Source organism: Oncorhynchus keta, chromosome 10, assembly GCF_023373465.1.
Source record: "Oncorhynchus keta strain PuntledgeMale-10-30-2019 chromosome 10, Oket_V2, whole genome shotgun sequence".
Taxonomy (NCBI): domain Eukaryota; kingdom Metazoa; phylum Chordata; class Actinopteri; order Salmoniformes; family Salmonidae; genus Oncorhynchus; species Oncorhynchus keta.
This window is the reverse complement of record NC_068430.1, coordinates 66,197,891-66,222,671: the sequence shown is the minus strand read 5'-3', so window position 1 is coordinate 66,222,671 and position 24,781 is coordinate 66,197,891. Positions and strand designations below refer to the sequence as shown.

Below are 24,781 nucleotides of genomic sequence, written 5' to 3'. Positions count from 1 at the left end.
AGAGACATGGGTTAAAATCTTCATATAAGTCACAGAGTATGCACAGAGAGACATGGCACATTGCTGAATTTTGGCACTTTAGCAAGTCTTTATTCATATTAAAAATCAGATGCATTGAATGTTCCATGTGGTCTTCATTTATAGTCAAATAACACACTTTTGAAATGCAATATTTGTGCACAATTCCTACTTAATAAATCAAAGGGATGCAAAAAGCACTCATTTCATGGAATGACCGATTTACCGTCGGTCAAGTCTGCCCTTTACATCTGCGAGGGATTTCAGGTGGACATGACATCTGACGTTGATAAGAGGAGATATGTTCTGGTCAGTCGTCATCCTTTTTCGTCTTTCTCCCTCCCCTCTCTTTAGACGTGTTATATCTGTGAGGACCATGGGAGAGAGAGCAAGGCTGCGTGTGGGGCCTGCATGACGTGCAACCGCCAGGGCTGTCGACAAGCCTTCCACGTCACCTGGTGAGTGGTCTGTGTGTGTGTGTGTGTGTGTGTGTGTGTGTGTGTGTGTGTGTGTGTGTGTGTGTGTGTGTGTGTGTGTGTGTGTGTGTGTGTGTGTGTGTGTGTGTGTGTGTGTGTGTGTGTGTGTGTGTGTGTGTCCTCTCCCATCTGTCTGACCGTCTGACCCTGTACAGTGCTCAGATGGCTGGCCTGCTGTGTGAGGAGGAGGGCCCTGAGGCTGACAACGTCAAGTACTGTGGCTACTGCAAACACCATTACATCAAGATGGTAAGAGACGTATTCACGTCTGTTTTCAACTTTCTAGGATATCTCCAATTCTTCTTTATTTGAATGGAATGAAATATGGAAATGTGTTATAAGAGTGTAGTGTAATAAGAAGACTTTGGAAAGGACTTACAACCTCCTCTTGGATTGGTAACGTCCATTCACATACTGCATTGAGGAAGGCAAGGAAACAGAGCTTTTCAAGCCGGCGTGGAGAAATAGCTTCTTCCCCCTAGTTGCCCCTGTAGCTCTACCTATTGCCCGTCTAGCTATTTCCTGTCTAGCTATTGCCCGTCTAGCTATTTCCCGTCTAGCTATTGCCCGTCTAGCTATTTCCCGTCTAGCTATTGCCCGTCTAGCTATTTCCTGTCTAGCTATTGCCCGTCTAGCTATTTCCCGTCTAGCTATTGCCCGTCTAGCTATTGCCCGTCTAGCTATTGCCCGTCTAGCTATTGCCCGTCTAGCTATTGCCCGTCTAGCTATTTCCTGTCTAGCTATTGCCCGTCTAGCTATTGCCCGTCTAGCTATTGCCCGTCTAGCTATTTCCTGTCTAGCTATTTCCTGTCTAGCTATTGCCCGTCTAGCTATTGCCCGTCTAGCTATTGCCCGTCTAGCTATTTCCTGTCTAGCTATTTCCTGTCTAGCTATTTCCCGTCTAGCTATTGCCCGTCTAGCTATTTCCTGTCTAGCTATTTCCTGTCTAGCTATTTCCTGTCTAGCTATTGCCTGTCTAGCTATTTCCTGTCTAGCTATTTCCTGTCTAGCTATTTCCCGTCTAGCTATTGCCCGTCTAGCTATTTCCTGCCCCTGTCTAGCTATTGCCCGTCTAGCTATTTCCTGTCTAGCTATTTCCTGTCTAGCTATTTCCTGTCTAGCTATTTCCTGTCTAGCTATTTCCCGTCTAGCTATTGCCCGTCTAGCTATTTCCTGTCTAGCTATTTCCTGTCTAGCTATTTCCTGTCTAGCTATTGCCCGTCTAGCTATTTCCTGTCTAGCTATTGCCCGTCTAGCTATTTCCTGTCTAGCTATTGCCCGTCTAGCTATTTCCTGTCTAGCTATTTCCCGTCTAGCTATTTCCCGTCTAGCTATTGCCCGTCTAGCTATTGCCCGTCTAGCTATTTCCTGTCTAGCTATTTCCTGTCTAGCTATTTCCTGTCTAGCTATTGCCTGTCTAGCTATTGCCCGTCTAGCTATTGCCCGTCTAGCTATTTCCTGTCTAGCTATTTCCTGTCTAGCTATTTCCTGTCTAGCTATTGCCCGTCTAGCTATTTCCTGTCTAGCTATTGCCCGTCTAGCTATTGCCCGTCTAGCTATTTCCTGTCTAGCTATTTCCTGTCTAGCTATTTCCCGTCTAGCTATTGCCCGTCTAGCTATTTCCTGTCTAGCTATTTCCTGTCTAGCTATTTCCTGTCTAGCTATTGCCTGTCTAGCTATTGCCCGTCTAGCTATTTCCTGTCTAGCTATTTCCTGTCTAGCTATTTCCTGTCTAGCTATTGCCCGTCTAGCTATTTCCTGTCTAGCTATTGCCTGTCTAGCTATTGCCCGTCTAGCTATTTCCTGTCTAGCTATTTCCTGTCTAGCTATTTCCTGTCTAGCTATTTCCTGTCTAGCTATTTCCCGTCTAGCTATTGCCCGTCTAGCTATTTCCTGTCTAGCTATTTCCTGTCTAGCTATTTCCTGTCTAGCTATTGCCCGTGTAGCTATTTCCTGTCTAGCTATTGCCCGTGTAGCTATTTCCTGTCTAGCTATTGCCCGTCTAGCTATTTCCTGTCTAGCAATTTCCCGTCTAGCTATTTCCCGTCTAGCTATTTCCCGTCTAGCTATTGCCCGTCTAGCTATTTCCTGTCTAGCTATTTCCTGTCTAGCTATTTCCTGTCTAGCTATTTCCTGTCTAGCTATTTCCTGTCTAGCTATTGCCCGTGTAGCTATTTCCTGTCTAGCTATTGCCCGTGTAGCTATTTCCTGTCTAGCTATTGCCCGTCTAGCTATTTCCTGTCTAGCTATTGCCCGTCTAGCTATTTCCCGTCTAGCTATTGCCCGTCTAGCTATTGCCCGTCTAGCTATTTCCTGTCTAGCTATTGCCCGTGTAGCTATTTCCTGTCTAGCTATTGCCCGTCTAGCTATTTCCCGTCTAGCTATTGCCCGTCTAGCTATTGCCCGTCTAGCTATTTCCTGTCTAGCTATTGCCCGTCTAGCTATTTCCTGTCTAGCTATTGCCCGTCTAGCTATTTCCTGTCTAGCTATTGCCCGTCTAGCTATTTCCCGTCTAGCTATTGCCCGTCTAGCTATTGCCCGTCTAGCTATTTCCTGTCTAGCTATTGCCCGTCTAGCTATTTCCCGTCTAGCTATTGCCCGTCTAGCTATTGCCCGTCTAGCTATTGCCCGTCTAGCTATTGCCCGTCTAGCTATTGACCGTCTAGCTACTGCCCGTCTAGCTATTGCCTGTCTAGCTATTGCCTGTCTAGCTATTGCCCGTCTAGCTGTACTTGCCTCTGTGACCATTATGGTTGGCAGCAGTGTGACTCTCTGCCTCTCCTCTGCGGGGTCCTGTAGCAAAGGAAGATGCGCTCCAGTGGAGAGAACACAGAACGCAGCTCCTTCGGCCCCTCTAGGGGGCGCTCCACGTCCCCCGCCCAGGACAAACACAGCTCCCACCACCACAGGCTCAGGAAGGTGAGTGTGTGTGTATTGTGTGTGTATTGTGTGTGTGTGTGTGTGTGTGTGTGTGTGTGTGTGTGTGTGTGTGTGTGTGTGTGTGTGTGTGTGTGTGTGTGTGTGTGTGTGTGTGTGTGTGTGTGCGCGCATACGCGTTCCTGTATTTGCATAAATGGTCAAATCCTCAGCCTTTCCCTTTGGTTTCATTCAGAGTCACAAGGACAAGATGAGGCAAAAGGAGCGGCATAAAAAGTCATCTGATGGTCTGGGGTCCTCACTGTCCAGCAGCATGGACAAGGTAAAGCCAACCCCAATATGTACACCCCTAAATGCCCTCGGTCTCTGTCTCTTTCTTTCTAACCTCTCATCTTTCTCTCTCTCTCTCTCTTCTGTCTCTCTCTTCTGTCTCTCTCTCTCTTCTGTCTCTCTCTTCTCTCTCTCTCTCTTCTCTCTCTCTCTTCTGTCTCTCTCTCTTCTCTCTCTCTCTCTTTCTCTCTCTCTCTAGTCTTTCCCCACCTCCACCCATCCTATCTGTCTCTCTTCATTGTTCTAGTATAACCATTTGGGCTCCTAAATCGTTTGAACTATTGCTTATTGCTAAGTTGATACATTTGAGAGAATGTTTTTTTTCAGGTGAGGTCCTTGGTTGAACTCTCTAACAGGACTGTATTGCAATACTTTCTAACGAGCGTAAATGGCTTTAATCTATGACATCAAACCCCTTCTCAATCCATAATGATACACTTTCCCCCGTGGCCTCTCTGTGTTGTTGATTTAGTTGTCGTCGGGTCACCACAGCAACAAGGACAGCGAGGGGAATTCGAAGAGGTTGAGCTCTCACGGCCAGCTGGGACACCGCAGTAAGAAGACAGGAAGCATTGGCAAAAGCTGCTCCTCTTCCTCTTGCTCCTCCAGTCCCTTCAACACGGGTACAAAGCTAATCCTTTATGGGCCAACTAACCGGCCATTTTCTGTCCGAGCAACTTCTCAGTCAGTTCTGTTTGTGAATAACCAACTCTCTAGTGCAGAACTCTTTGTTTTGGTATAACTTCACTGTGTTTAGTCTGAACGTGTGTTTTATAATGGTTTTAGGTATAACTCTACCGTATAGTGTTGTCTGGTTATTGTGCTGTGTTTAGGAATAACTACGGTGTGTATTCCCAGGTGGCGGCTCCCAAGACTTCCCCCCGTTCTCCTCTACCTCTCGTTTGGAGTGCGACCCCGACCGAGGAGCGGACGAGCATGGTGCCGAGGAGCACCGTGACGAGCGGACCAGATGGACAGCGCCTGAGGAAGATGACGAAGAAGAGGAGGAGGGAAAGGAAGAAGAGAAAGAAGAGGAGGAGGAATTGGACAATAGTAAATATCACAACAAGGCCTCTCTGCAGCCCCCGGCCCTGACCCCAGTTGACGGACCTCACGGAGGGTCGTCGCAGGGTCATGAGAGGTCAGAGGGAGAGGCCAACTCCTTTGAGACCAAGGTCACAATCTCCACCTTCGGCTCCATCATGCGCATCACTTCCTCCTCGGGTGGGCTAGGCGGCGGCAGCAGCAAGCTCCGCAAAATCTCCTCCTCCTCTTCCTCGGGGGACTACAAGCTTTCAAAGTCGCTTCTCAAGTCCCCGCACCTAGCCACGCCCCCTATACTGGAGGAGGCCGACCTAGAGGAAGACAAGGCCACGCCCCCACCACCGCTGCCAACACACCGGGAGAGGAGGCACCGTGGCAACAAGAAGAGCCGGCACGGACCGGGGCGCCCGCGGGGGAGCAAGAACCGGGAGCGGACGGAGAGGCTAGAGGAGGAGTACCGTCAGCACCATCACCACACGGCTCCTGCTCCACCTCCTTCCCTAACCTCCTCCACCTCGTTCTCCTCGCTCTTCCCCAGCTCCTCCACCCTCCCCCACACAGCGTACTCCTCCACCATGCCCACCTCCTCCCTCTCCTCCTCCTCCTTCCCCTCCTCCTCCACTTCCTCTAGCGTCAGTTTCTCCACAGGCCGCGGCTCCGGTGAGTCTCACCAGATCTGTCTGAGTGGGCGTACTCTCTGTGCGGTAGCCCTCTAGCTTCCTGTGTGCGCATGAGTGACTGCAAGCATGCACTTGCACGTGAAAATAATACACAGCATTTCTGTGTATTGTGGCTGTGGATGATGAATGTACACATTATAAGTATGTGTATTTAGAGATGTTCAGGAAGCAAGATACCTCATTTAGAAAATGGCGGTCAGATTTAAGCTTGTACATATTTGCACTACAGAGAAAGAAAAGGATGAAGAAGTGTAACAGATTGAGTAAAAATAAGAGGGAAGAACCCTTGTATGAATACATTTGTTTGCTTATGACATTTTGAACAGAACTAGAAGTGCAGACTGCACATACGTAGTAAATCTTAGGTAGTTAGTGATCTGTGCGTCGTAAAGAGATTTGTTAGATTGTGGTTTTGTGTTGTGTCAACAGAGAGAGCATGTGCGTCAATGGCTGGGTTGACTTCCTGCTTCTGCTCTACTCTGACAAGATATGACCTCAACACTTTTATGTGTGCGGTTGTATGTGTGTGTGTGTGTGTGTGTGTGTGTGTGTGTGTGTGTGTGTGTGTGTGTGTGTGTGTGTGTGTGTGTGTGTGTGTGTGTGTGTGTGTGTGTGTGTGTGTGTGTGTGTGTGTGTGTGTGTGTCTGTGCATGTGTGTGTTTTATAAATGAATTGCATTTATGAATTAAGTCTGATATTATTCTCTTGGTTAGGAATCTACACCAGCCACAAGGACCCTCTGTCTTTGAGTGGGGGTGTCTGTAACACCCCTCTATCGTTGGGCGGAGGCGTATGTAGCACCGCTCTCTCTTCAGGACTCCTGCCATCTCACGTCTCCACGCTTCCACTTCAACCAGTCAACTCTGCCCTCAACACCCAGGTACTCCAGAAATCAACATCATGTCTGCGTTTAGAGCCTTACCCATACCCGCGGCATTCAGGCTCTACCCTACCCAAGCCCGGTTGCTTCTGCCAAATTTAATGCCCGGCCCTTGCCGAAATCAGAAATAACTTCCTGTGTTAGTCAATCCGTTAGCTGCTCCTCTCTGTCTGTCACGAGCTCCCTGCTCTGCTCATGGCGGCTCTGAGTCTGTGAGTAGCCATAGCAACGGCTCCGCTTGGGCTACTCTGCTCAATGAAGAGACATGAGAGAGCAGTTAGCTGTTAGATACTTTTCATCGCTCTAAACCCTGCCCGTACCCTAGTTATTGATGAATAAACAGGCCCCACCCGGCCCTAACCCCATGTATAATGTCAGAGCCCGTCGAGCTCGGGTCAGATAGCAGAGCTTTAGTTTGCTTCCCAAATGGCACCCTATTACCTACAGTTGAAGTCGGAAGTTTACATACACCTTAGCCAAATACTTTTAAACTCAGTTTTTTTCACAATTCCTGACATTTAATCCGAGTAAAAATTATCTGTTTTAGGTCAGTTAGGATCACCACTTTATTTTAAGAATGTGAAATTTCAGAATAATAGAGAGAATGATTTATTTCAGCCTTTATTTCTTTCATCACATTCCCATAGGGTCAGAAGTTTACATACACTCACTTAGTATTTGGTAGCATTGCCTTTAAATAGTTTAACTTGGGTCAAATGTTTTGGGTAGCCTTCCACAAGCTTCGCACAATAAGTTGGGTGAATTCTGGCCCATTCCTCCTGACAGAACTGGTGTAACTGAGTCAGGTTTGTAGGCCTCCTTGCTCGCACATGCTTTTTCAGTTCTGCCCACAAATGTTCTATAGGATTGAGGTCGGGGCTTTGTGATGGCCACTCCAATACCTTGACTTTGTTATCCTTAAGCCATTTTGCCACAACTTTGGAAGTATGCTTGGGGTCATTGTCTATTTGGAAGATCTATTTGCAACCAAGCTTTAACTTCCTGACTGATGTCTTGAGATGTTGCTTCAATATATCCACATAATTTTCCTCGCTAATGATGCCGTTTATTTTGTTTAGTGCACTAGTCCCTCCTGCAGCAAAGCACACCCACAACATGATGCTGCCACCCCCGTGCTTTACGGTTGGGATGGTGTTCTTTGGCTTGCAAGCCTCTCCCTTTTTCCTCCAAACATAACGATGGTCATCATGGCCAAAGAGTTCAATTTTTGTTTCATCAGACCAGAGGACATTTCTCCAAAAAGTATGATCTTTGTCCACATGTGCAGTTGCAAACGGTAGTCTGGCTTTTTTATGGCTGTTTTGGAGCAGTGGCTTCTTCCTTGCTGAGTGGCCTTTCAGGTTATGTTGTTATCAGACTCGTTTTACTGTGGATATAGATACTTTTGTACCTGTTTCCTCCAGCATCTTCACAAGGTCCTTTGCTGTTGTTCTGGGATTGATTTGCACTTTTCGCACCAAAGTACGTTCATCTCTAGGAGACAGAACGCGTCTCCTTCCTGAGCGGTGTGACGGCTGCGTGGTCCCATGGTGTTTATCCTTGCTTACTATTGTTTGTACAGATGAACATGGTACCTTCAAGCATTTGGAAATTGCTCCCAAGGATGAACCAGACTTGTGGAGGTCTACAATTTATTTACGAGGTCTTGGCTGGTTTCTTTTGTTTTTCCCATGATGTCAAGCAAAGAGGCACTAAGTTTGAAGATAGGCCTTGAAATACATCCACAGGTACACCTCCAATTGACTCAAATGATGTCAATTAGCCTGTCAGAAGCTTCTAAACCCATGACATCATTTTCTGTAATTTTCCAAGCTGTTTAAAGGCACAGTCAACTTAGTGTATGTAAACTTCTGACCCACTGGAATTGTGATACAGTGAATTATACATGAAATAATCTGTCTGTAAACAATTGTTGGAAAAATGTATTGTCATGCACAAATTAGAAACTCTAATTTCTTAACAAGAAATTTGTGGAGTGGTTGAAAAATGAGTTTTAATGGACTCCAACCTAAGAGTATGTAAACTTCCGATTTCAACTGTATATACAGATGTATGATCTTCATTTGAGCCAGTTTGCTACAGCAGAAAAAAATAATCCTGCTGCAACAGGAAATATTAATTATTGTGTGGATTTTAGTTAATGGACACTTTTGTCGGTGTTGATAAATGTATTCGTAAAGGAGTCTGAAACTTCAAAGTGGAAATTACAAAATTCAAAAAGCCTTTTTAAACCTCAAGTACGCTAAGTTAAAAATGTCCTGCTTTAAAGGAAAGTTCTCCTGCAACAAGGTGATCAAATTAAGATCTTACATCTGTAGTGTACTTTGTAGTGCACTATGCAGGGAATATATAGTGCCATTTTTACTGAGCTTTTTACTGAGCTTATCAGCAATATGATGTTACAACTAAAATAGTATCCCAAATGTGTTCAGTTGTAGGGTAAATGAGAGCCTAACTTTGTTCTGTGTTAAACACTTGCAGGTGCACCCATGTTCAAGCTCTTCCTACAGCCTTAGCTCCTCTCAGCCATTTAGCAGGATCCTTTCTACTGCCCGTACACTGCCCTCACTACTGAGCCAAGCCCAGACCTCACTTCAAGGTAACACACACACACACACACACACACACACACACACACACACACACACACACACACACACACACACAGTCTTTAGTGAGATACTAATGTTTGCTATGAAGTTACAGTGGGGCAAAAAAGTATTTAGTCAGCCACCAATTGTGCAAGTTCTCCCACTTAAAAAGATGAGAGAGGCCTGTAATTTTCATCATCTTATTTTCCACCATAATTTGCAAATAAATTCATAAAAAATCCTACAATGTGATTTTCTGGATTTTATTTCCTAATTGTGTCTGTCATAGTTGAAGTGTACCTATGATGAAAATTACAGGCCTCTCATCTTTTTAAGTGGGAGAACTTGCACAATTGGTGGCTGACTAAATACTTTTTTGCTCCACTGTACATAGGGGAGAGTGGGGTAAATTGAGACAAAGGCGTAAGTTGAGCCACCCTTGTTTCTAGGAAACCATGCACAAAATTAATAATTTGACCAAATATTTAGGAAGATGTCTTCATTTCAGTCGGAGACGGAAGAAATCACATGGATAGCACGTTAGGTAAAAAAAATGTAAAAAAACACCAAGTCAAATTAATTTATTGTGTTAGAGGTTTCATGATGCTTGTGTCTAAACCAAAGTAGATCATTTGCAGATTGTTCTATACATCAGTTGGGGTCTCTATACGCTTCAATATGAGGTCCTAAACCTAGCATGAAAGTACATCCTTGTACCTGTGTGGGATAATATAGTCAAAATGTTTGCCTTGGGGTAAGTTGAGCCAATGACCATGAGGTAAGTTGAACCAATGGCCATGGGGTAAGTTGATCCAATGACCATTGGGTAAGGTGAGCCAATGACCATGGGGTAAGTTGAACCAATGGCCATGGGGTAAGTTGATCCAATGACCATTGGGTAAGGTGAGCCAATGACCATGAGGTAAGTTGAACCAATGGTTGAGCCAATGGCAAGTTGAGCAAATGGAAGTGTTTTCTTCCCAGGCAGAAAAAATCAAGGCATTAAGATCCTTAAAATTATTAAAAGGCAAAAAACGATTGTGATTGTGTTGAATTGTGTTTGGGAAATGAAGATAGACATGTTTTTAAAAGGGTAGTGGTAATATTTAGTTTAGTACAGAAATGTGTATGCGGCTTAACTTACCCTGTCCCACAGCTCAGCTGAACTTAACTTACCCTGTCCCACAGCTCAGCTCAACTTAACTTACCCTGTCCCACAGCTCAGCTCAACTTAACTTACCCTGTCCCACAGCTCAGCTCAACTTAACTTACCCTGTCCCACAGCTCAGCTCAACTTAACTTACCCTGTCCCACAGCTCAGCTCAACTTAACTTACCCTGTCCCACAGCTCACCCTGTCCCAAGCTCAACTTACCCTGTCCCACAGCTCAGCGCAACTTAACTTACCCTGTCCCACAGCTCAGCTCAACTTAACTTACCCTGTCCCACAGCTCAACTTAACTTACCCTGTCCCACAGCTCAACTTAACTTACCCTGTCCCACAGCTCAACTTAACTTACCCTGTCCCACAGCTCAACTTAACTTACCCTGTCCCACAGCTCAACTAAGTTGTGCCAAGAGACCACTTTTTTTGGACAAGCTATGTTTTCAAAACAGAAAGGCATACTATATTTCCCTTGATGGAGTGATGCTGAATGTAAAAAATGGCTCAACTTACCCCAGTCTCCCCTATTGTAGCTACCTGGTAGTTTATCGGGATTGCTCTCTCTCCTCTCAGAGTCCGAGATGGACGACTGTCGCTTCCCATGTCATGACAACTCGCCACGAGAGAGCCTTTCCTCACAGTAAGTTTCTCTATGACTCACTGTCACTATCAACACAAATCTCTCTCACTGTCACTATCAACACTTTTATCTCTCACTGTCACTATCAAAACTGTTCTCTCTCATTGTCACTATCAATACTATTCTCTCTCACTGTCACTATCAACACTTTTATCTCTCACTGTCACTATCAACACTTATCTCTCACTGTCACTATCAATACTATTCTCTCTCACTGCCACTATCAACACTTTTATCTCTTACTGTCACTATCAACATTGTTCTCGCTCACTGTCACTATCAATACTATTCTCTCTCACTACCACTGTCAATACTATTCTCTCACTGTCACTATCAACACTTTTATCTCTTACTGTCACTATCAATACTATTCTCTCTCACTGTCCCTATCAACACTGTTCTCTCTCACTGTCACTATCAACACTCATCTCTCACTGTCACTATCAACACTTTTATCTCTCACTGTCACTATCAAAACTGTTCTCTCTCATTGTCACTATCAATACTATTCTCTCTCACTGTCACTATCAACACTTTTATCTCTCACTGTCACTATCAACACTTATCTCTCACTGTCACTATCAATACTATTCTCTCTCACTGCCACTATCAACACTTTTATCTCTTACTGTCAATACTATCACTGTCACTATTTTTATCTCTTACTGTCACTATCAATACTATTCTCTCTCACTGTCCCTATCAACACTGTTCTCTCTCACTGTCACTGTCACTAACACTCAATAACACTTTTATTCTCTGTCACTATCAACATTGTTCTCACTACCACTGTCAATACTATTCTCTCACTGTCACTATCAACACTTTTATCTCTTACTGTCACTATCACTATTATCACTGTCACTATCTACTGTCACTATCAATACTCTCTCACTACCACTGTCAATACTATTCTCTCACTGTCACTATCAACACTTTTATCTCTTACTGTCACTATCAATACTATTCTCTCTCACTGTCCCTATCAACACTGTTCTCTCTCACTGTCACTATCAATACTATTCTCTCTCACTGTCCCTATCAACACTGTTCTCTCTCACTGTCACTATCAACACTCATCTCTCACTGTCACTATCAACACTTTTATCTCTCACTGTCACTATCAACACTATTCTCTCTCACTGTCACTATCAACACTATTCTCTCTCACTGCCACTATCAATACTATTTTCTCTCACTGTCACTATCAACACTATTCTCTCTCACTGCCACTATCAACACTATCACTGCCACTATCAACACTATCACTGCCACTATTAACACTTACACTATCTCTTTTACTTTTGTATACTTTACCATTCCATTTCATTCTGTCTCTTGTGTATCAAATTAATTCCATTTCAATCTGTTTCCGTTCTCTGTAGCCATATGCCTGTTGATTTACCACTGTTATCCTCTCAGGTCTCCTATGAGCAGTCTGCCCTTACTGTTTGACCAGAGGGAGGGCGTGGGCCCTGGGGTCAGAGGTCGCCCTGAAAACGTCCCTCCATCCAGCTCCCACATAGAGCTCCTCCTGGAGAAGCATGGCAACGGAGAGATGGGAGCCAACAGTAAGTGCAATGGGTTGTGAAATTATTCACCCCCTTGGCATTTTTCCTATTTTGTTGCCTTACAACCTGGAATTAAAATATATTTTTGGGGGTTTGTATCATTTGATTTACACAGCATGCCTACCACTTTGAACATGCAAAATATTTTTTATGTGAAACGAAGAAATAAGACAAAAAAACAGAAAGCTTGAGCGTGCATAACTATTCACCACCCCAAAATCAATACTTTGTAGAGCCAGCTTTTACAGCTGCAAGTCTCTTGGGGTATGTCTCTATAAGCTTGGCTCATCTAGCCAACAACTGGGATTGTTGCCCATTCTTCAAGGCAAAACTGCTTCAGCTCGTTCAAGTTGGATGGGTTCCGCTGGTGTACAGCAATCTTTAAGTCATACCAAAGATTCTCAATTGGCTCGAGGTCTGGGCTTTGACTTGGCCATTCCATGACATTTAAATGTTTCCCCCTTAAACCACTCGAGTGTTGCTTTAGCAGTATGCTTAGGGTCATTGTCCTGCTGGAAGGTGAACATCCATCCCAGTCTCAAATCTCTGGAAGACTGAAACAGGTTTCCCTCAAGAATTTCCCTGTATTTAGAGCCATCCATCATTCCTTCAATTTTAACCAGTTTCCCATTCCCTGCTGATGAAAAACATCACCACAGCATGATGCTGCCACCACCATGCTTCACTGTGGGGGTGGCGTTCTTGGGATGATGAGAGGTGTTGGGTTTGTGCTAGACATAGCTTTTTCCTTGATTGTCAAAAAGCTAAATTTTAGTCTCATCTGACCAGAGTACCTTCTTCCGTATGTTTGGGGAGTCTCCCACATGCCTTTTGGTAAACAGCAACAAAGAAAAATCTTTAAGCAATTGCTTTTTTTCTGGACACTTCCATAAAGCTCAGCTTTGTGGAGTGTATGGCTCAAAGTGGTCATATGAACAGATACTCCCATCTCCGCTGTGGCGTTTTGCAGCTCCTTCAGGGTTGTCTTTTTGTTGCTTCTCTGATTAATTCCCTCCTTGCCTGGTCCGTGAGATTTGGTAGGCGGCCCTCTCTTGGCAGGTTTGTTGAGGTGCCATATTCTTTCCATTTTTTAATAATGGATTTAATGGTGCTCCGTGGGATGTTCAAAATGTTTGATATTTTTTTATAACCCAATCCTGATCTGTACTTCTCCACAACTTTGTCCCTGACCTGTTTGGAGAGCTCGTTGGTCTTCATGGTGCCGCTTGCTAGGTGTTGCCCCTTGCTTAGTGGTGTTGCAGACTCTGGGGCCTTTCAGAACAGGTGTATATATACTGAGATCATGTGACAAATCATGTGATACTTAGATTGCACACATTCTGACTTTATTTAACTAATTATGTGACTTCTGAAGGTAATTGGTTGCACCAGATCTTATTTAGGGGCTTCATAGCACAGGGGGTGAATACATCTGCACGCACAACTTTTCCGTTTGTTCTTTTTAAAATTTCACTTCACCTACTTGAACTATATTGTGAATGTCCATTACATGAAATTCAAATAAAAATCCACTTAAATGACAGGTTGTAATGCAACAAAATAGGAAAAACGCCAAGGAGGATAAATACTTTTGCAAAGCACTGTACACTGGGATGCTTTGTGGCAGTCTATAATATATCTTCATTCTTTGAGAATTTTCAGCCTGTCTTTTTTGGGCGATGTGTCTGCCTTTTTGACACCGTCTGTCATACACACCCGATGTCAAATGTATTTTTGGACTCTTTGAAGAGGAAGTGGATTCTTATCAACCCGAGTCAGTCTGATACACTTGCTTTCAGATCCTTTAAAATGTGCTGTGCTGTTCAGCGATGATCATTAGTGTATCCCTTAGGGCCTGTCTTTGCACAAACAGTACTGTGTGACACAACACTCAGTATGGAAGCTGTACTAAAAACACGGAAGTGACTCGAATACAGTGCCATACTCTCACTCTCTTATTTTCTCACTTTCTTTCCTACCCCTTTTCCCTGTTTCTTCCCCCCTCTCCCGCCTCCCTCCCCCCTTTCCGTCTCTCGCTCTCCTCCAGTTGTAGAGATGCTCCAGTCCCTCCACTCGCTGCAGCAGGAGAACCAGCGTCTCCAGGACCAGATTCTCAGCCTGACGGCCAAGAAGGAGCGGCTGCAGCTGCTCAACGTGGAGCTGGCCTGTCCCTTCCCCCCGCAGGTCCATCACTCCCACCACTCCGCCCAGGGCCTAGTGCCCACCACCACCCACATCAGCTTCCTCTCCTCCGCATACGGTCAGATTCAGAAAGCCCTCCTCATCCTCCACTCCTCATTCACCTCCTCTCAGAAGCTTTCCATCCTCCTTACCTCATTCGTTCTTAGAGTTAGTTTGCTAGTCTGAAAAGAGTGCCACCATCCCCAAACACAAACCTTGTTTTTGTCATTATAATCTGGACAGTAGTGTGTTGTGTTTTTGTAGTTGGTTCCCTGTCCCTGTTTCTATATCCCTGTGTGTGTACTTCTCTTCTCCCTATAGACCCCCTCAGCACCAATAAGAGTCCCCTGTCTAAAAGCTTCTTCCTGAATGATACCTCCTTCATCACCTCATCCGAGGTGAGAACCCCTTTGTGCCCACCACGCCTTACTTAGAACCGGCCAATACCTGAACCCAATGTGTAGTTAGTTACACAACACTCTTACCCTTTATCCCAAACTGTAGCATTAAAGATGACATCTGAGTTTCATTTCCAATCAAAGGTGCTGCCTCTACTTGTTTGTACATTGAGTAGCAACGGTCATCTAAATTGTTAAAAAGGTTTTTAAAACTATTCTAATAAATGCAACAGAAGGACAATGGATGAAGATACAGTGCCTTGCGAAAGTATTCGACCCCCTTGAACTTTGCGACCTTTTGCCACATTTCAGGCTTCAAACATAAAGATATAAAACTGTATTTTTTGGGGAAGAATCAACAACAAGTGGGACACAATCATGAAGTGGAACGACATTTATTGGATATTTCAAACTTTTTTAACAAATCAAAAACTGAAAAATTGGGCGTGCAAAATTATTCAGCCCTTTTACTTTCAGTGCAGCAAACTCTCTCCAGAAGTTCAGTGAGGATCTCTGAATGATCCAATGTTGACCTAAATGACTAATGATGATAAATACAATCCAACTGTGTGTAATCAAGTCTCCGTATAAATGCACCTGCACTGTGATAGTCTCAAAGGTCCGTTAAAAGCACAGAGAGCATCATGAAGAACAAGGAACACACCAGGCAGGTCCAAGATACTGTTGTGAAGAAGTTTAAAGACGGATTTGGATACAAAAAGATTTCCCAAGCTTTAAACATCCCAAGGAGCACTGTGGAAGTGATAATATTGAAATGGAAGGAGTATCAGACCACTGTAAATCTACCAAAACCTGGCCGTCCCTCTAAACTTTCAGCTCATACAAGGAGAAGACTGATCAGAGATGCAGCCAAGAGGCCCATGATCACTCTGGATGAACTGCAGAGATCTACAGCTGAGGTGGGAGACTCTGTCCATAGGACAACAATCAGTCGTATATTGCACAAATCTGGCCTTTATGGAAGAGTGGCAAGAAGAAAGCCATTTCTTAAAGATATCCATAAAAAGTGTTGTTTAAAGTTTGCCACAAGCCACCTGGGAGACACACCAAACATGTGGAAGAAGGTGCTCTGGTCAGATGAAACCAAAATTGAACTTTTTGGCAACAATGCAAAACGTTATGTTTGGCGTAAAAGCAACACAGCTCATCACCCTGAACACATCATCCCCACTGTCAAACATGGTGGTGGCAGCATCATGGTTTGGGCCTGCTTTTCTTCAGCAGGGACAGGGAAGATTAATAAAATTGATGGGAAGATGGGTGGAGCCAAATACAGGACCATTCTGGAAGAATGGAGTCTGCAAAAGACCTGAGACTGGGATGGAGATTTGTCTTCCAACAAGACAATGATCCAAAACATAAAGCAAAATCTACAATGGAATGGTTCAAAAATAAACATATCCAGGTGTTAGAATGAATGGCCAAGTCAAAGTCCAGACCTGAATCCAATCGAGAATCTGTGGAAAGAACTGAAAACTGCTGTTCACAAATGCTCTCCATCCAACCTCACTGAGCTCGAGCTGTTTTGCAAGGAGGAATGGGAAAAAATGTCAGTCTCTCGATGTGCAAAACTGATAGAGACATACCCCATGCGACTTACAGCTGTAATCGCAGCAAAAGGTGGCGCTACAAAGTATTAACTTAAGGGGCCTGAATAATTTTGCACGCCCAATTTTTTTTTTTTGTTAAAAAAGTTTTAAATATCCAATAAATGTCGTTCCACTTCATGATTGTGTCCCACTTGTTGTTGATTCTTCACAAAAAAAACAGTTTTATATCTTTATGTTTGAAGCCTGAAATGTGGCAAAAGGTCGCAAAGTTCAAGGGGGCCGAATACTTTCGCAAGGCATTGTACTTTTAGAATGTTTATAATTCTTCAGATATTGACTGAGTTATAGCACGTAAAACATCTTACTGGCACGGAAAAATAATGAGCTTAGGGATTTAGGTGGGAATTCAGGTATTCAATTTATTGTGAAATTGTATTTTTGTTATTAGAATGCACTCACATATAAATGTTCTTATTGTATTAGTTATTTTGGGGGGTATTTTGTGTTAAAATAAAGACAATTCTATGTGCATCGTTTGCATAAATACACCAGGTTTATTTGCATATACGGGTAAATTAACATAAAGGGGTGGCACAGGGCAGCATCCCCCAAACACTACCTCTGTCTACCCTATCTGCACTCACCTGCACTGACTAGACTGCCCCATTAATTACTGTTGTTCTCACGTTCACTTGCATAATTCAAGTGTGTCAATAGCAGGATACCCTCAGATTAAAATCAACATGCCTGGCTCAAGATTACACCTACAGTATCTAAACATACTTTGCATTTTTGCGAAATCAATCATAATATCACTTTAATCCAAGTGCTCATTCTCGAAAGTTGCTTTTGTTGGGTTCTGAGAATATGAAAATATACTTATTCATGTCACTGATGGAGTGCTGAGGTTTAGAGGGTCTACACCAGAAGTTAAGGGTTATAGGAGGAAGGTATATAGTGTGTGCAACTAAGCTTGGAATGTGTTGATTGCAGGGAAGTGATTACATGTGGCAGGCATTGATAAGGGGAGAGAGCCATGGATTGGTGATGGAGGGGGGTTGAGGTCAGGTCACCTAAGCGAGAAATAAAAGTTTATGGCCTGGAATCACTAGTGTCCTGCCTAGCAGTAAAGAACGATGTTTGTACAGATGGGTAGGAGGAGACTCAGCCTATGAGGAACGGTTAAATATCAGTGCTTGTGTGAAAATGTGTTTGTCTAATGCACCTGTATTGATCCTCTGGGAAGAATTCAACTTAAGCTTTCACAGTGTCCGTTGAGTGTTTTACTCTGAGAATTAGAACCTAACGCATCTCATTTGTAAACATTTCAACTGTATGAAAGGATTACTTTTTAAAATTCCACAAAAAATGAACGCCCATTGAAATCAAGTTATCTTTCTTGTGATTTAAGTGTCAAGATGGTGCGTTATATCCCTTAAGAAGTTTTAGCGTTTTTTATAGAACCAGTGTAAAGACAATTTTTTCAATTGAGCCCATTTTAGCCATTACCAGAGTGTGTTTGACAGGTCGTTACAAACGTTTCCACGGTCGTAACGTTAAGCAAGAGTATGAAAGAGTCGCAGGAATCAAATGAAAGCAATTCATCCAGCGAGGTTTAAGTGACAAGTGGATTTTCATCCCTCAAACACAGGAAATAGATGACTGAAAAAGACAGATCTTCAGGTGGGCGTGAGATGCGTGTTATTACATTGAGGGAATGTTAAAATATGAAATATGGGGAAATTAAACTTACAGATTGCACCTGTAAATGAACCATAACTGTCCCATTAGTTTTACCCTGTGTTTTTATCTTCCGACTCTAGGAGCTCCACTCTGGTAGTCCCTCCCGCAGTAGCTCCTCCCTCTCCTTCCAGAGCACTCCGCCCCCTCAGCAGAGCCCCGCCTCCTTCGGCCAGCCCTTGCTGAACGGGCTGGGTGGGCGGGTTTTGACTGACAGCCTGGGGGGCCTCAGTCATGCCAGCAGTTCCATGGTGGGCGGGCTCATGGCCTCCCAAGCAGGAAGTCCCCAGCTGAACATGAACGGGATGCTGGGCAGCCTGAACGGGGTGATCCAGTCACCTGTCCAGAACGGCCCCCAGCCCACCCTACCAGCCCTGCGGCCCCAGCCTCCTCCTTTGGGCCTACAAGCACTGGCACAGGGCCTGCAGCTCCCCAAGAGCATGAGTCCGTGAGTACCTCCTCCATGTCTGATCACCAGAAAAGTATAATGATTGGTGATAGTGTTGGTTGATTGTTTTGTGAGGATGTTGTTAGTTGATTGCTGTTGATCAGTTGTTGTTGTTGTTGTGATAGCCACAGCCACTATTTTTGTGACAGTGATACATTTTTATATCGTCTGATAGTGACAGACAGTTGATTTCTTGTTGTTACTGGCTGTGCTAACTGATTCTGGTCTAGACTGTTACTGTAATTTATTTGTGTTGTGACTAATGGGTTGGCTGGGTAAGTGTTGTTTGGACTGGAAGTGTCCCATGATGAGTAATATTTAACATGGTTGTATTTCAGGTCTTCTCTCCTGTCTGAGCAGCAGAAGCAGCTCCTTCTCCAGCAGAACTTTACTCCAGTAATGACTCTACCATGCACTACAAACACACTCAGACATGCAAACACTTGCAGCACACGCTCGTGATCTTTGGTAACGCAATACAACACAGTGATAAGATGGTTATCATATGAAGTTAAGATAAAACTGAAACAGTATTAATGGATGAATTGCTAGGACCGAAATAAGAGATACATTATACTAAATGGCATATATTATTATTATTAAAATATAGCTGCGAGCAGCAATGAACGGGGTTCACAAAGCAAGCACTCAATCATGTAGGAACTCTTCCTTTATGGGCAATCATGATTCTAAATACTACATCTGGAGTGAATCTGACGTGTGGTTCACGAGGAAAATATGACTTTGAGCATTAGTGTTACATACGCAAAGAATGAGTTATTAATATTTTCCTTGTTTTTTTAGATATCATTACCAAAGTCAGTGTGGTTCATCTTAGGGATGTCTATGATAGTGATGACAAGTTTCAAGTTGATAGGCCGCTGTGAAGTGGATTTACAGTGTTTTAAATTGACATGTGAAATCAGATTTTTTTTTTTTTAAGCTAGAGGCTTGTTGGGGGGAGCTACAGGCTGGAGCTGTATAGGGTGAGGTTAGATAGGATGAGTCTGGGGGTGAGGTGGCAGAGGTGATTGGTAAGGGGCGGCTGCAGCTACAGCCCTCGAATGGCGGCCCACTGCTGGTGGTTCAGGTGTTGCCTGAGCTTGATCAGGTGTAGCTAATGCCAACAGCGGGAGCTGCGTTGGTGTACTGTTTTGGACTGGAATTTGTGCTAGAGGGTGCTATCTGAAACCTCAGCTTCTCCAAGATTACTCCATGATTTTCAACTGTTGCCTATAAAGCTTGCATCATAGCTTTTTGTGGATGGGATTGTCATGACCTATGATGCATGAGGTCATGGGTTGTCTTTGGTTATGGGGTTTGGACCTGGATTAGGGTTGAACTTTGAAGTCTCCCATTTGTTCCTCCTCAGATTCTTTGTACTCCTGTGCAGGGGTGAAAGTATAATTAATTTATTTCCGGTACGGGACGTCCTGTAGTGCACCAAAACAAATGTAGTAACATATAGAATCCCTATTAATTCAATAGGATCTCTGTGGGCCTAGTCGTAAAGAATTGTCATTTAACTTTTCATATGTATGACCTTTTACTTTTTATTAGGATCACAATTAGCTGTTGCTAAAGCAGCAGCTACCCTTTCTGGGATCCACACAAAACATGAAATACAGAACATTATACACAAGAACAGCTCAAGGACAGAACTACATCAATTGAAAAATGGCACACACAGCATAACATATCAATACATATACACAAGTGAAAGCCATCCTCTCTTGGGGAATGCTGCTTTTTAGTTAGCTTTGCAACAGAATCAAAATACATTTTGGATGGTTCTTATTTTCCTCAAATAATCTGGAAAAATAGGATGATCAAGCAGCAGTGAGGGCTCTTCGATACTGCACGGTACCGTCTTTCCAAGCTACTCGGAAGACTTCCAGTTTGGTGTGGCGCCATTTCCGTTCCAATTTTCTGAAACCTTGCTTCAGAGCTCGGGTATTTTCTGTATACCAAGGAGCTAGCTTGTTATGACAAATGTTTTTAGGGGTGTGACTGAATCTAGGGTATTGCACAAATTTAAATTGAGTTCCTCAGTTAGGTGGTTAACTGATTTGTGTCCTCTGGGTAGGCAGAGGGAGTCTGGAAGGGCATCAAGGAAGCTTTGAGTTGTCTGAGAATGTATAGCACGACTTCTGAGGATCCTTGGTTGGGGTCTGCGCAGATTATTTGTTGCGATTGCAAACGTAATAAAATGGTGGTCCGATAGTCCAGGATTATGAGGAAAAACATTAAGATCCACAACATTTATTCCATGGGACAAAACTAGGTCCAGAGTATGACTGTGACAGTGAGTATGTCCGGGGACATGTTGTACAAAACCCACTGAGTCGATGATGGCTCCGAAAGCCTTTTGGAGTGGGTCTGTGAACTTTTCCATGTGAATATTAAAGTCACCAAAAATTTGAATATTATCTGCTATGACTACTAGGGCAGATAGGAATTCAGGGAACTACGTGAGGAATGCTGCATATGGCCCATGAGGCCTGTAAATAGTAGCTATAAAAAGTGATTAAGGAGGCTGCATAGATTTCATGACTAGAAGCTCAAAAGATGAAAACGTAGGGTTTTTTTTGTAAATTGAAATTTGCTATCGCAAATGTTAGCAACACCTCCGCCTTTGCGGGATGTGCGGGGGATATGGTCACTAGTGTAACCAGGAGGCGAGGCCTCATTTAACACAGTAAATTCATCAGGCTTAAGCCATGTTTCAGGTAGGCCAATGACATCAAGATTATGATCAGTGATTAGCTCATTGACTATAACTGCCTTGGAAGTGAGGGATCAAACATTAAGTAGCCCTATTTTGAGATGAGGTATCACAATCTTTCAATAATGGCAGGAATTGAGGTCTTTATCCTAGTGAGATTGCTTAGGCGAACACCGCCATGTTTAGTTTTGCCCAACCTAGGTCGAGGCACAGACACGGTCTCAATGGGGATAGCGGAGCTGACTACACTGACTGTGCTAGTGGCAGACTCCACTAAGCTGGCAGGCTGGCTAACAGCCTGCTGCCTGGCCTGCACCCCATTTCATTGTGGAGCTAGGGCTCTGTCTATGTTCGTAGATAAGATGAGAGCACGTCTCCAGCTAGGATGGAGTCCATCACTCCTCAACAGGCCAGGCTTGGTCCCAGAAAGATGGCCAATTATCTACAAATTCTTTCTTTTGGGTGGGGCAGAAAAATGTTTTCAATCAGCGATTGAGTTTAGACACTGCTGTAGAGCTCATCACTCCCCCTAACTGGGAGGGGGCCAGAGACAATTACTCAATGCCGACACATCTTTCTAGCTGATTTACGCGCTGAAGCTTTGTTGCGCTAGGTGACCTCTTGACCGTTTCATCATAACATCGTTGGTGCCAACGTGGATAGCAATATCCTTATACTCTACACTCGCCAGTTTTAGGTTTAGCCAGCACCATCTTCAGATTAGCCTTACCATCAGTAGCCCTGCCCCCTGATAAACAGTGTATGATCGCTGGATGATTCATTTTAAGTCTAATACTGCGGGTAATGGAGTTGCCAATGACTAGGGTTTTCAATTTGTCAGAGCTAATGGTGGGAGGCTTCGGCGTCTCAGACCCCGTAACGGGAGGAGTAGAGACCAGAGAAGGCTCGGCCTCTGACTCAGACTCGTTGCTTAATGGGGAGAACCGGTTGAAAGTTTGCCGGCTGAATGAGCGACACTGGTTGAGCATTCCTACAGCATTTCCCTCCAGAAGCCATGAGAAAGTTGTCCGGCTGCAGGGACCGTGCGAGGGGATTTATACTACTCTTTGTACTTACTGGTGGCACAGACACCGTTTCATCCTTTCCTACACTGAAATTACCCTTGCCTAACAATTGCATGTGAAGCTGGGCTTGCAGCACAGCTATCCTCGCCGTAAGGCGATCGTTCTCCTGTATATTATGAGTACAGCGACTGCAATTAGAAGGCATGTTAATGTTACTACTTAGCGTCGGCTGGTGGTGGTCCTGACGAACCATGTCCAGATAAAGCGTCCGGAGTGAAAAAGTTGAGTGGGGGAAAACTAAAAATATAAACGGTGATTAAAAAGTAAAAATCATAAAGTTGTCAGGTAGCAAAGTAAGGTTAGCAACAAAATGCACAGCAGCACGTAAACAAGTCTGCAAGTTGTGACCGGAAATAGGGATCGCATGGGGAAAGGTTGCAGGATTATGTTGTGGTTTACTAGGGAAATACAAGAGGGAGATACAAACACATGTTAACATAAGCATGACTGACAAGCTCAGAAGGGATAAATAAATGGCATGTATCTCACATGTTTTTATGACTATTTTAAGCATTAGCGTCAAAAAGTGAATTGTTAATAGTTTCCATATTGTTTTAAGATATCAATGCCAAACGTATGGTTCTTCGTGGTAATGTCTTTGATGACCTAAAAAGTTGAAAGTTGATAGGCCATTGTGAAGTGGATTTACAAAGGATTTCAATTTCAAAAACTCAGCCATCTCTCAACCAATCCCTTATTTGGATTCATGGTTCATGACAATATGTTTTTCCAAGGTTTTCCAAAATTTCCAAGATGGAGGAAAATCTGTCCTCACGGACGTTATGGGTCCTGGGGGCAAATTTGTTCAGCATGAGGAAAGACACCGACGTTGTCTTCAGAAAGTATTCATCCTCTTGATTTATTCCACATTTTGTTATGTTACAGACAAAATTCAAAATGTATTAAATATTTGTTTTTTCCACCCATCTACACACAATACCCCATAATGACAAAGTGAAAACATGTTTTTAGAAATGTTTGCAAATGTATTGATAATGAAATACAGAAATATCTCATTTACATAAGTATTCACACCCCTGAGTCAATAAATGTTAGAATCACCTTTGGCAGCGATTACAGCTGTGAGTCTTTCTTGGTAAGTCTCTTAAGAGCTTTGCACACCTGGATTGTACAATAGTTGCACATTATTACTTTAAAGGAAATTTAAATCGAAACTGTAACTAGGCAACTCAGGAACATTCAATGTCATCTTGGTAACCAACTCCAGTATATACAGTTGAAGTCAGAAGTTTACATACACTTAGGTTGGATTCATAAAAACTTGTTTTTCAACCACTCCACACATTTCTTGTTAACAAACTATAGTTTTGGCAAGTCAGTTAAGACATCTACATTGTGCATGACACAATACATTTTTCCAACAATTGTTTACAGACAAAAGTATCTATATCCACAGTAAAAATGAGTCCTATATCGACATAACCTGAAAGGCCGCTCAGCAAGGAAGAAGCCACTGCTCCAAAACCGCCATAAAAAGCCAGACTACTGTTTGCAACTGCACATGGGGACAAAGATCGTACTTTTTGGAGAAATGTCCTCTGGTCTGATGTAACAAAAATAGAACAGTTTGGCCATAATGACCGTTTGGAGGAAAACGGGGGAGGCTTGCAAGCCGAAGAACACCATCCCAACCGTGAAGCATGGGGGTGCTTTGCTGTAGGAGGGACTGGTGCACTTCACAAAATAGATGGCATCATGAGGGAGAAAAATTATGTGGATATATTGAAGCAACATCTCCAGACATCAGTCAGGAAGTTAAAGCTTGGTCACAAACGGGTCTTCCAAATGGACAATGACCCCAAGCATACTTCCAAAGTTGTGGCAAAATGGCTAGGATTTCACTAGGATTAAATGTCAAGAATTGTGAAAAACTGAGTTTAAATGTATTTGGCTAAGGTGTACGTAAACTTCTGACTTCAACTGTATTTGGCCTTGCGTTTTAGGTTATTGTCCAGTTGAAAGGTCAATTTGTCTCACAGTTTCTGTTGGAAAGCAGACTGGTACTCAGTGATGTGTTGTGTTGGATTTGCCAAAACATAACACTTGGTATTCAAGACATGAAGTACATTTCTTTGCAGTTTTACTTTAGTGTCTTAGTGCAAACAGGATGCATGTTTTGGAATATGTTTACTCTTTACAGTCTTTCTTCTTTTCCCTGAGCGGTTTCCTTACTCTCCTGCAACTGAGTTAGGAAGGACACCTGTATATTTGTCGTGACTGGGTGTATTGATACACCATCCAAAGTGTAATTAATAACTTCACCATACTCACAGGGATATTCAGTGTCTGCTTTTAAATTGTTTTACTCATCTACCAATAG

At 43.5% G+C, this 24,781-nt stretch overlaps 1 protein-coding gene across 1 annotated transcript in view; it reads left to right on the top strand.

Moving 5' to 3' along the window:
* The window catches only part of LOC118389398 (protein AF-17-like), a 33,316-nt gene that overhangs the window by 4,290 nt on the left and 4,245 nt on the right, over positions 1 to 24,781 (top strand). The window contains exons 5-18 of the mRNA XM_052527695.1: positions 373 to 476; positions 650 to 743; positions 3,294 to 3,413; positions 3,607 to 3,693; positions 4,174 to 4,324; positions 4,560 to 5,405; positions 6,139 to 6,305; positions 8,808 to 8,925; positions 10,655 to 10,721; positions 12,144 to 12,292; positions 14,340 to 14,552; positions 14,795 to 14,871; positions 18,266 to 18,630; positions 18,969 to 19,026. Of these exons, the coding sequence (XP_052383655.1) occupies positions 373 to 476; positions 650 to 743; positions 3,294 to 3,413; positions 3,607 to 3,693; positions 4,174 to 4,324; positions 4,560 to 5,405; positions 6,139 to 6,305; positions 8,808 to 8,925; positions 10,655 to 10,721; positions 12,144 to 12,292; positions 14,340 to 14,552; positions 14,795 to 14,871; positions 18,266 to 18,630; positions 18,969 to 19,026 (2,616 nt within the window). The remainder of the gene's footprint in view (positions 1 to 372; positions 477 to 649; positions 744 to 3,293; positions 3,414 to 3,606; positions 3,694 to 4,173; positions 4,325 to 4,559; positions 5,406 to 6,138; positions 6,306 to 8,807; positions 8,926 to 10,654; positions 10,722 to 12,143; positions 12,293 to 14,339; positions 14,553 to 14,794; positions 14,872 to 18,265; positions 18,631 to 18,968; positions 19,027 to 24,781) is intronic.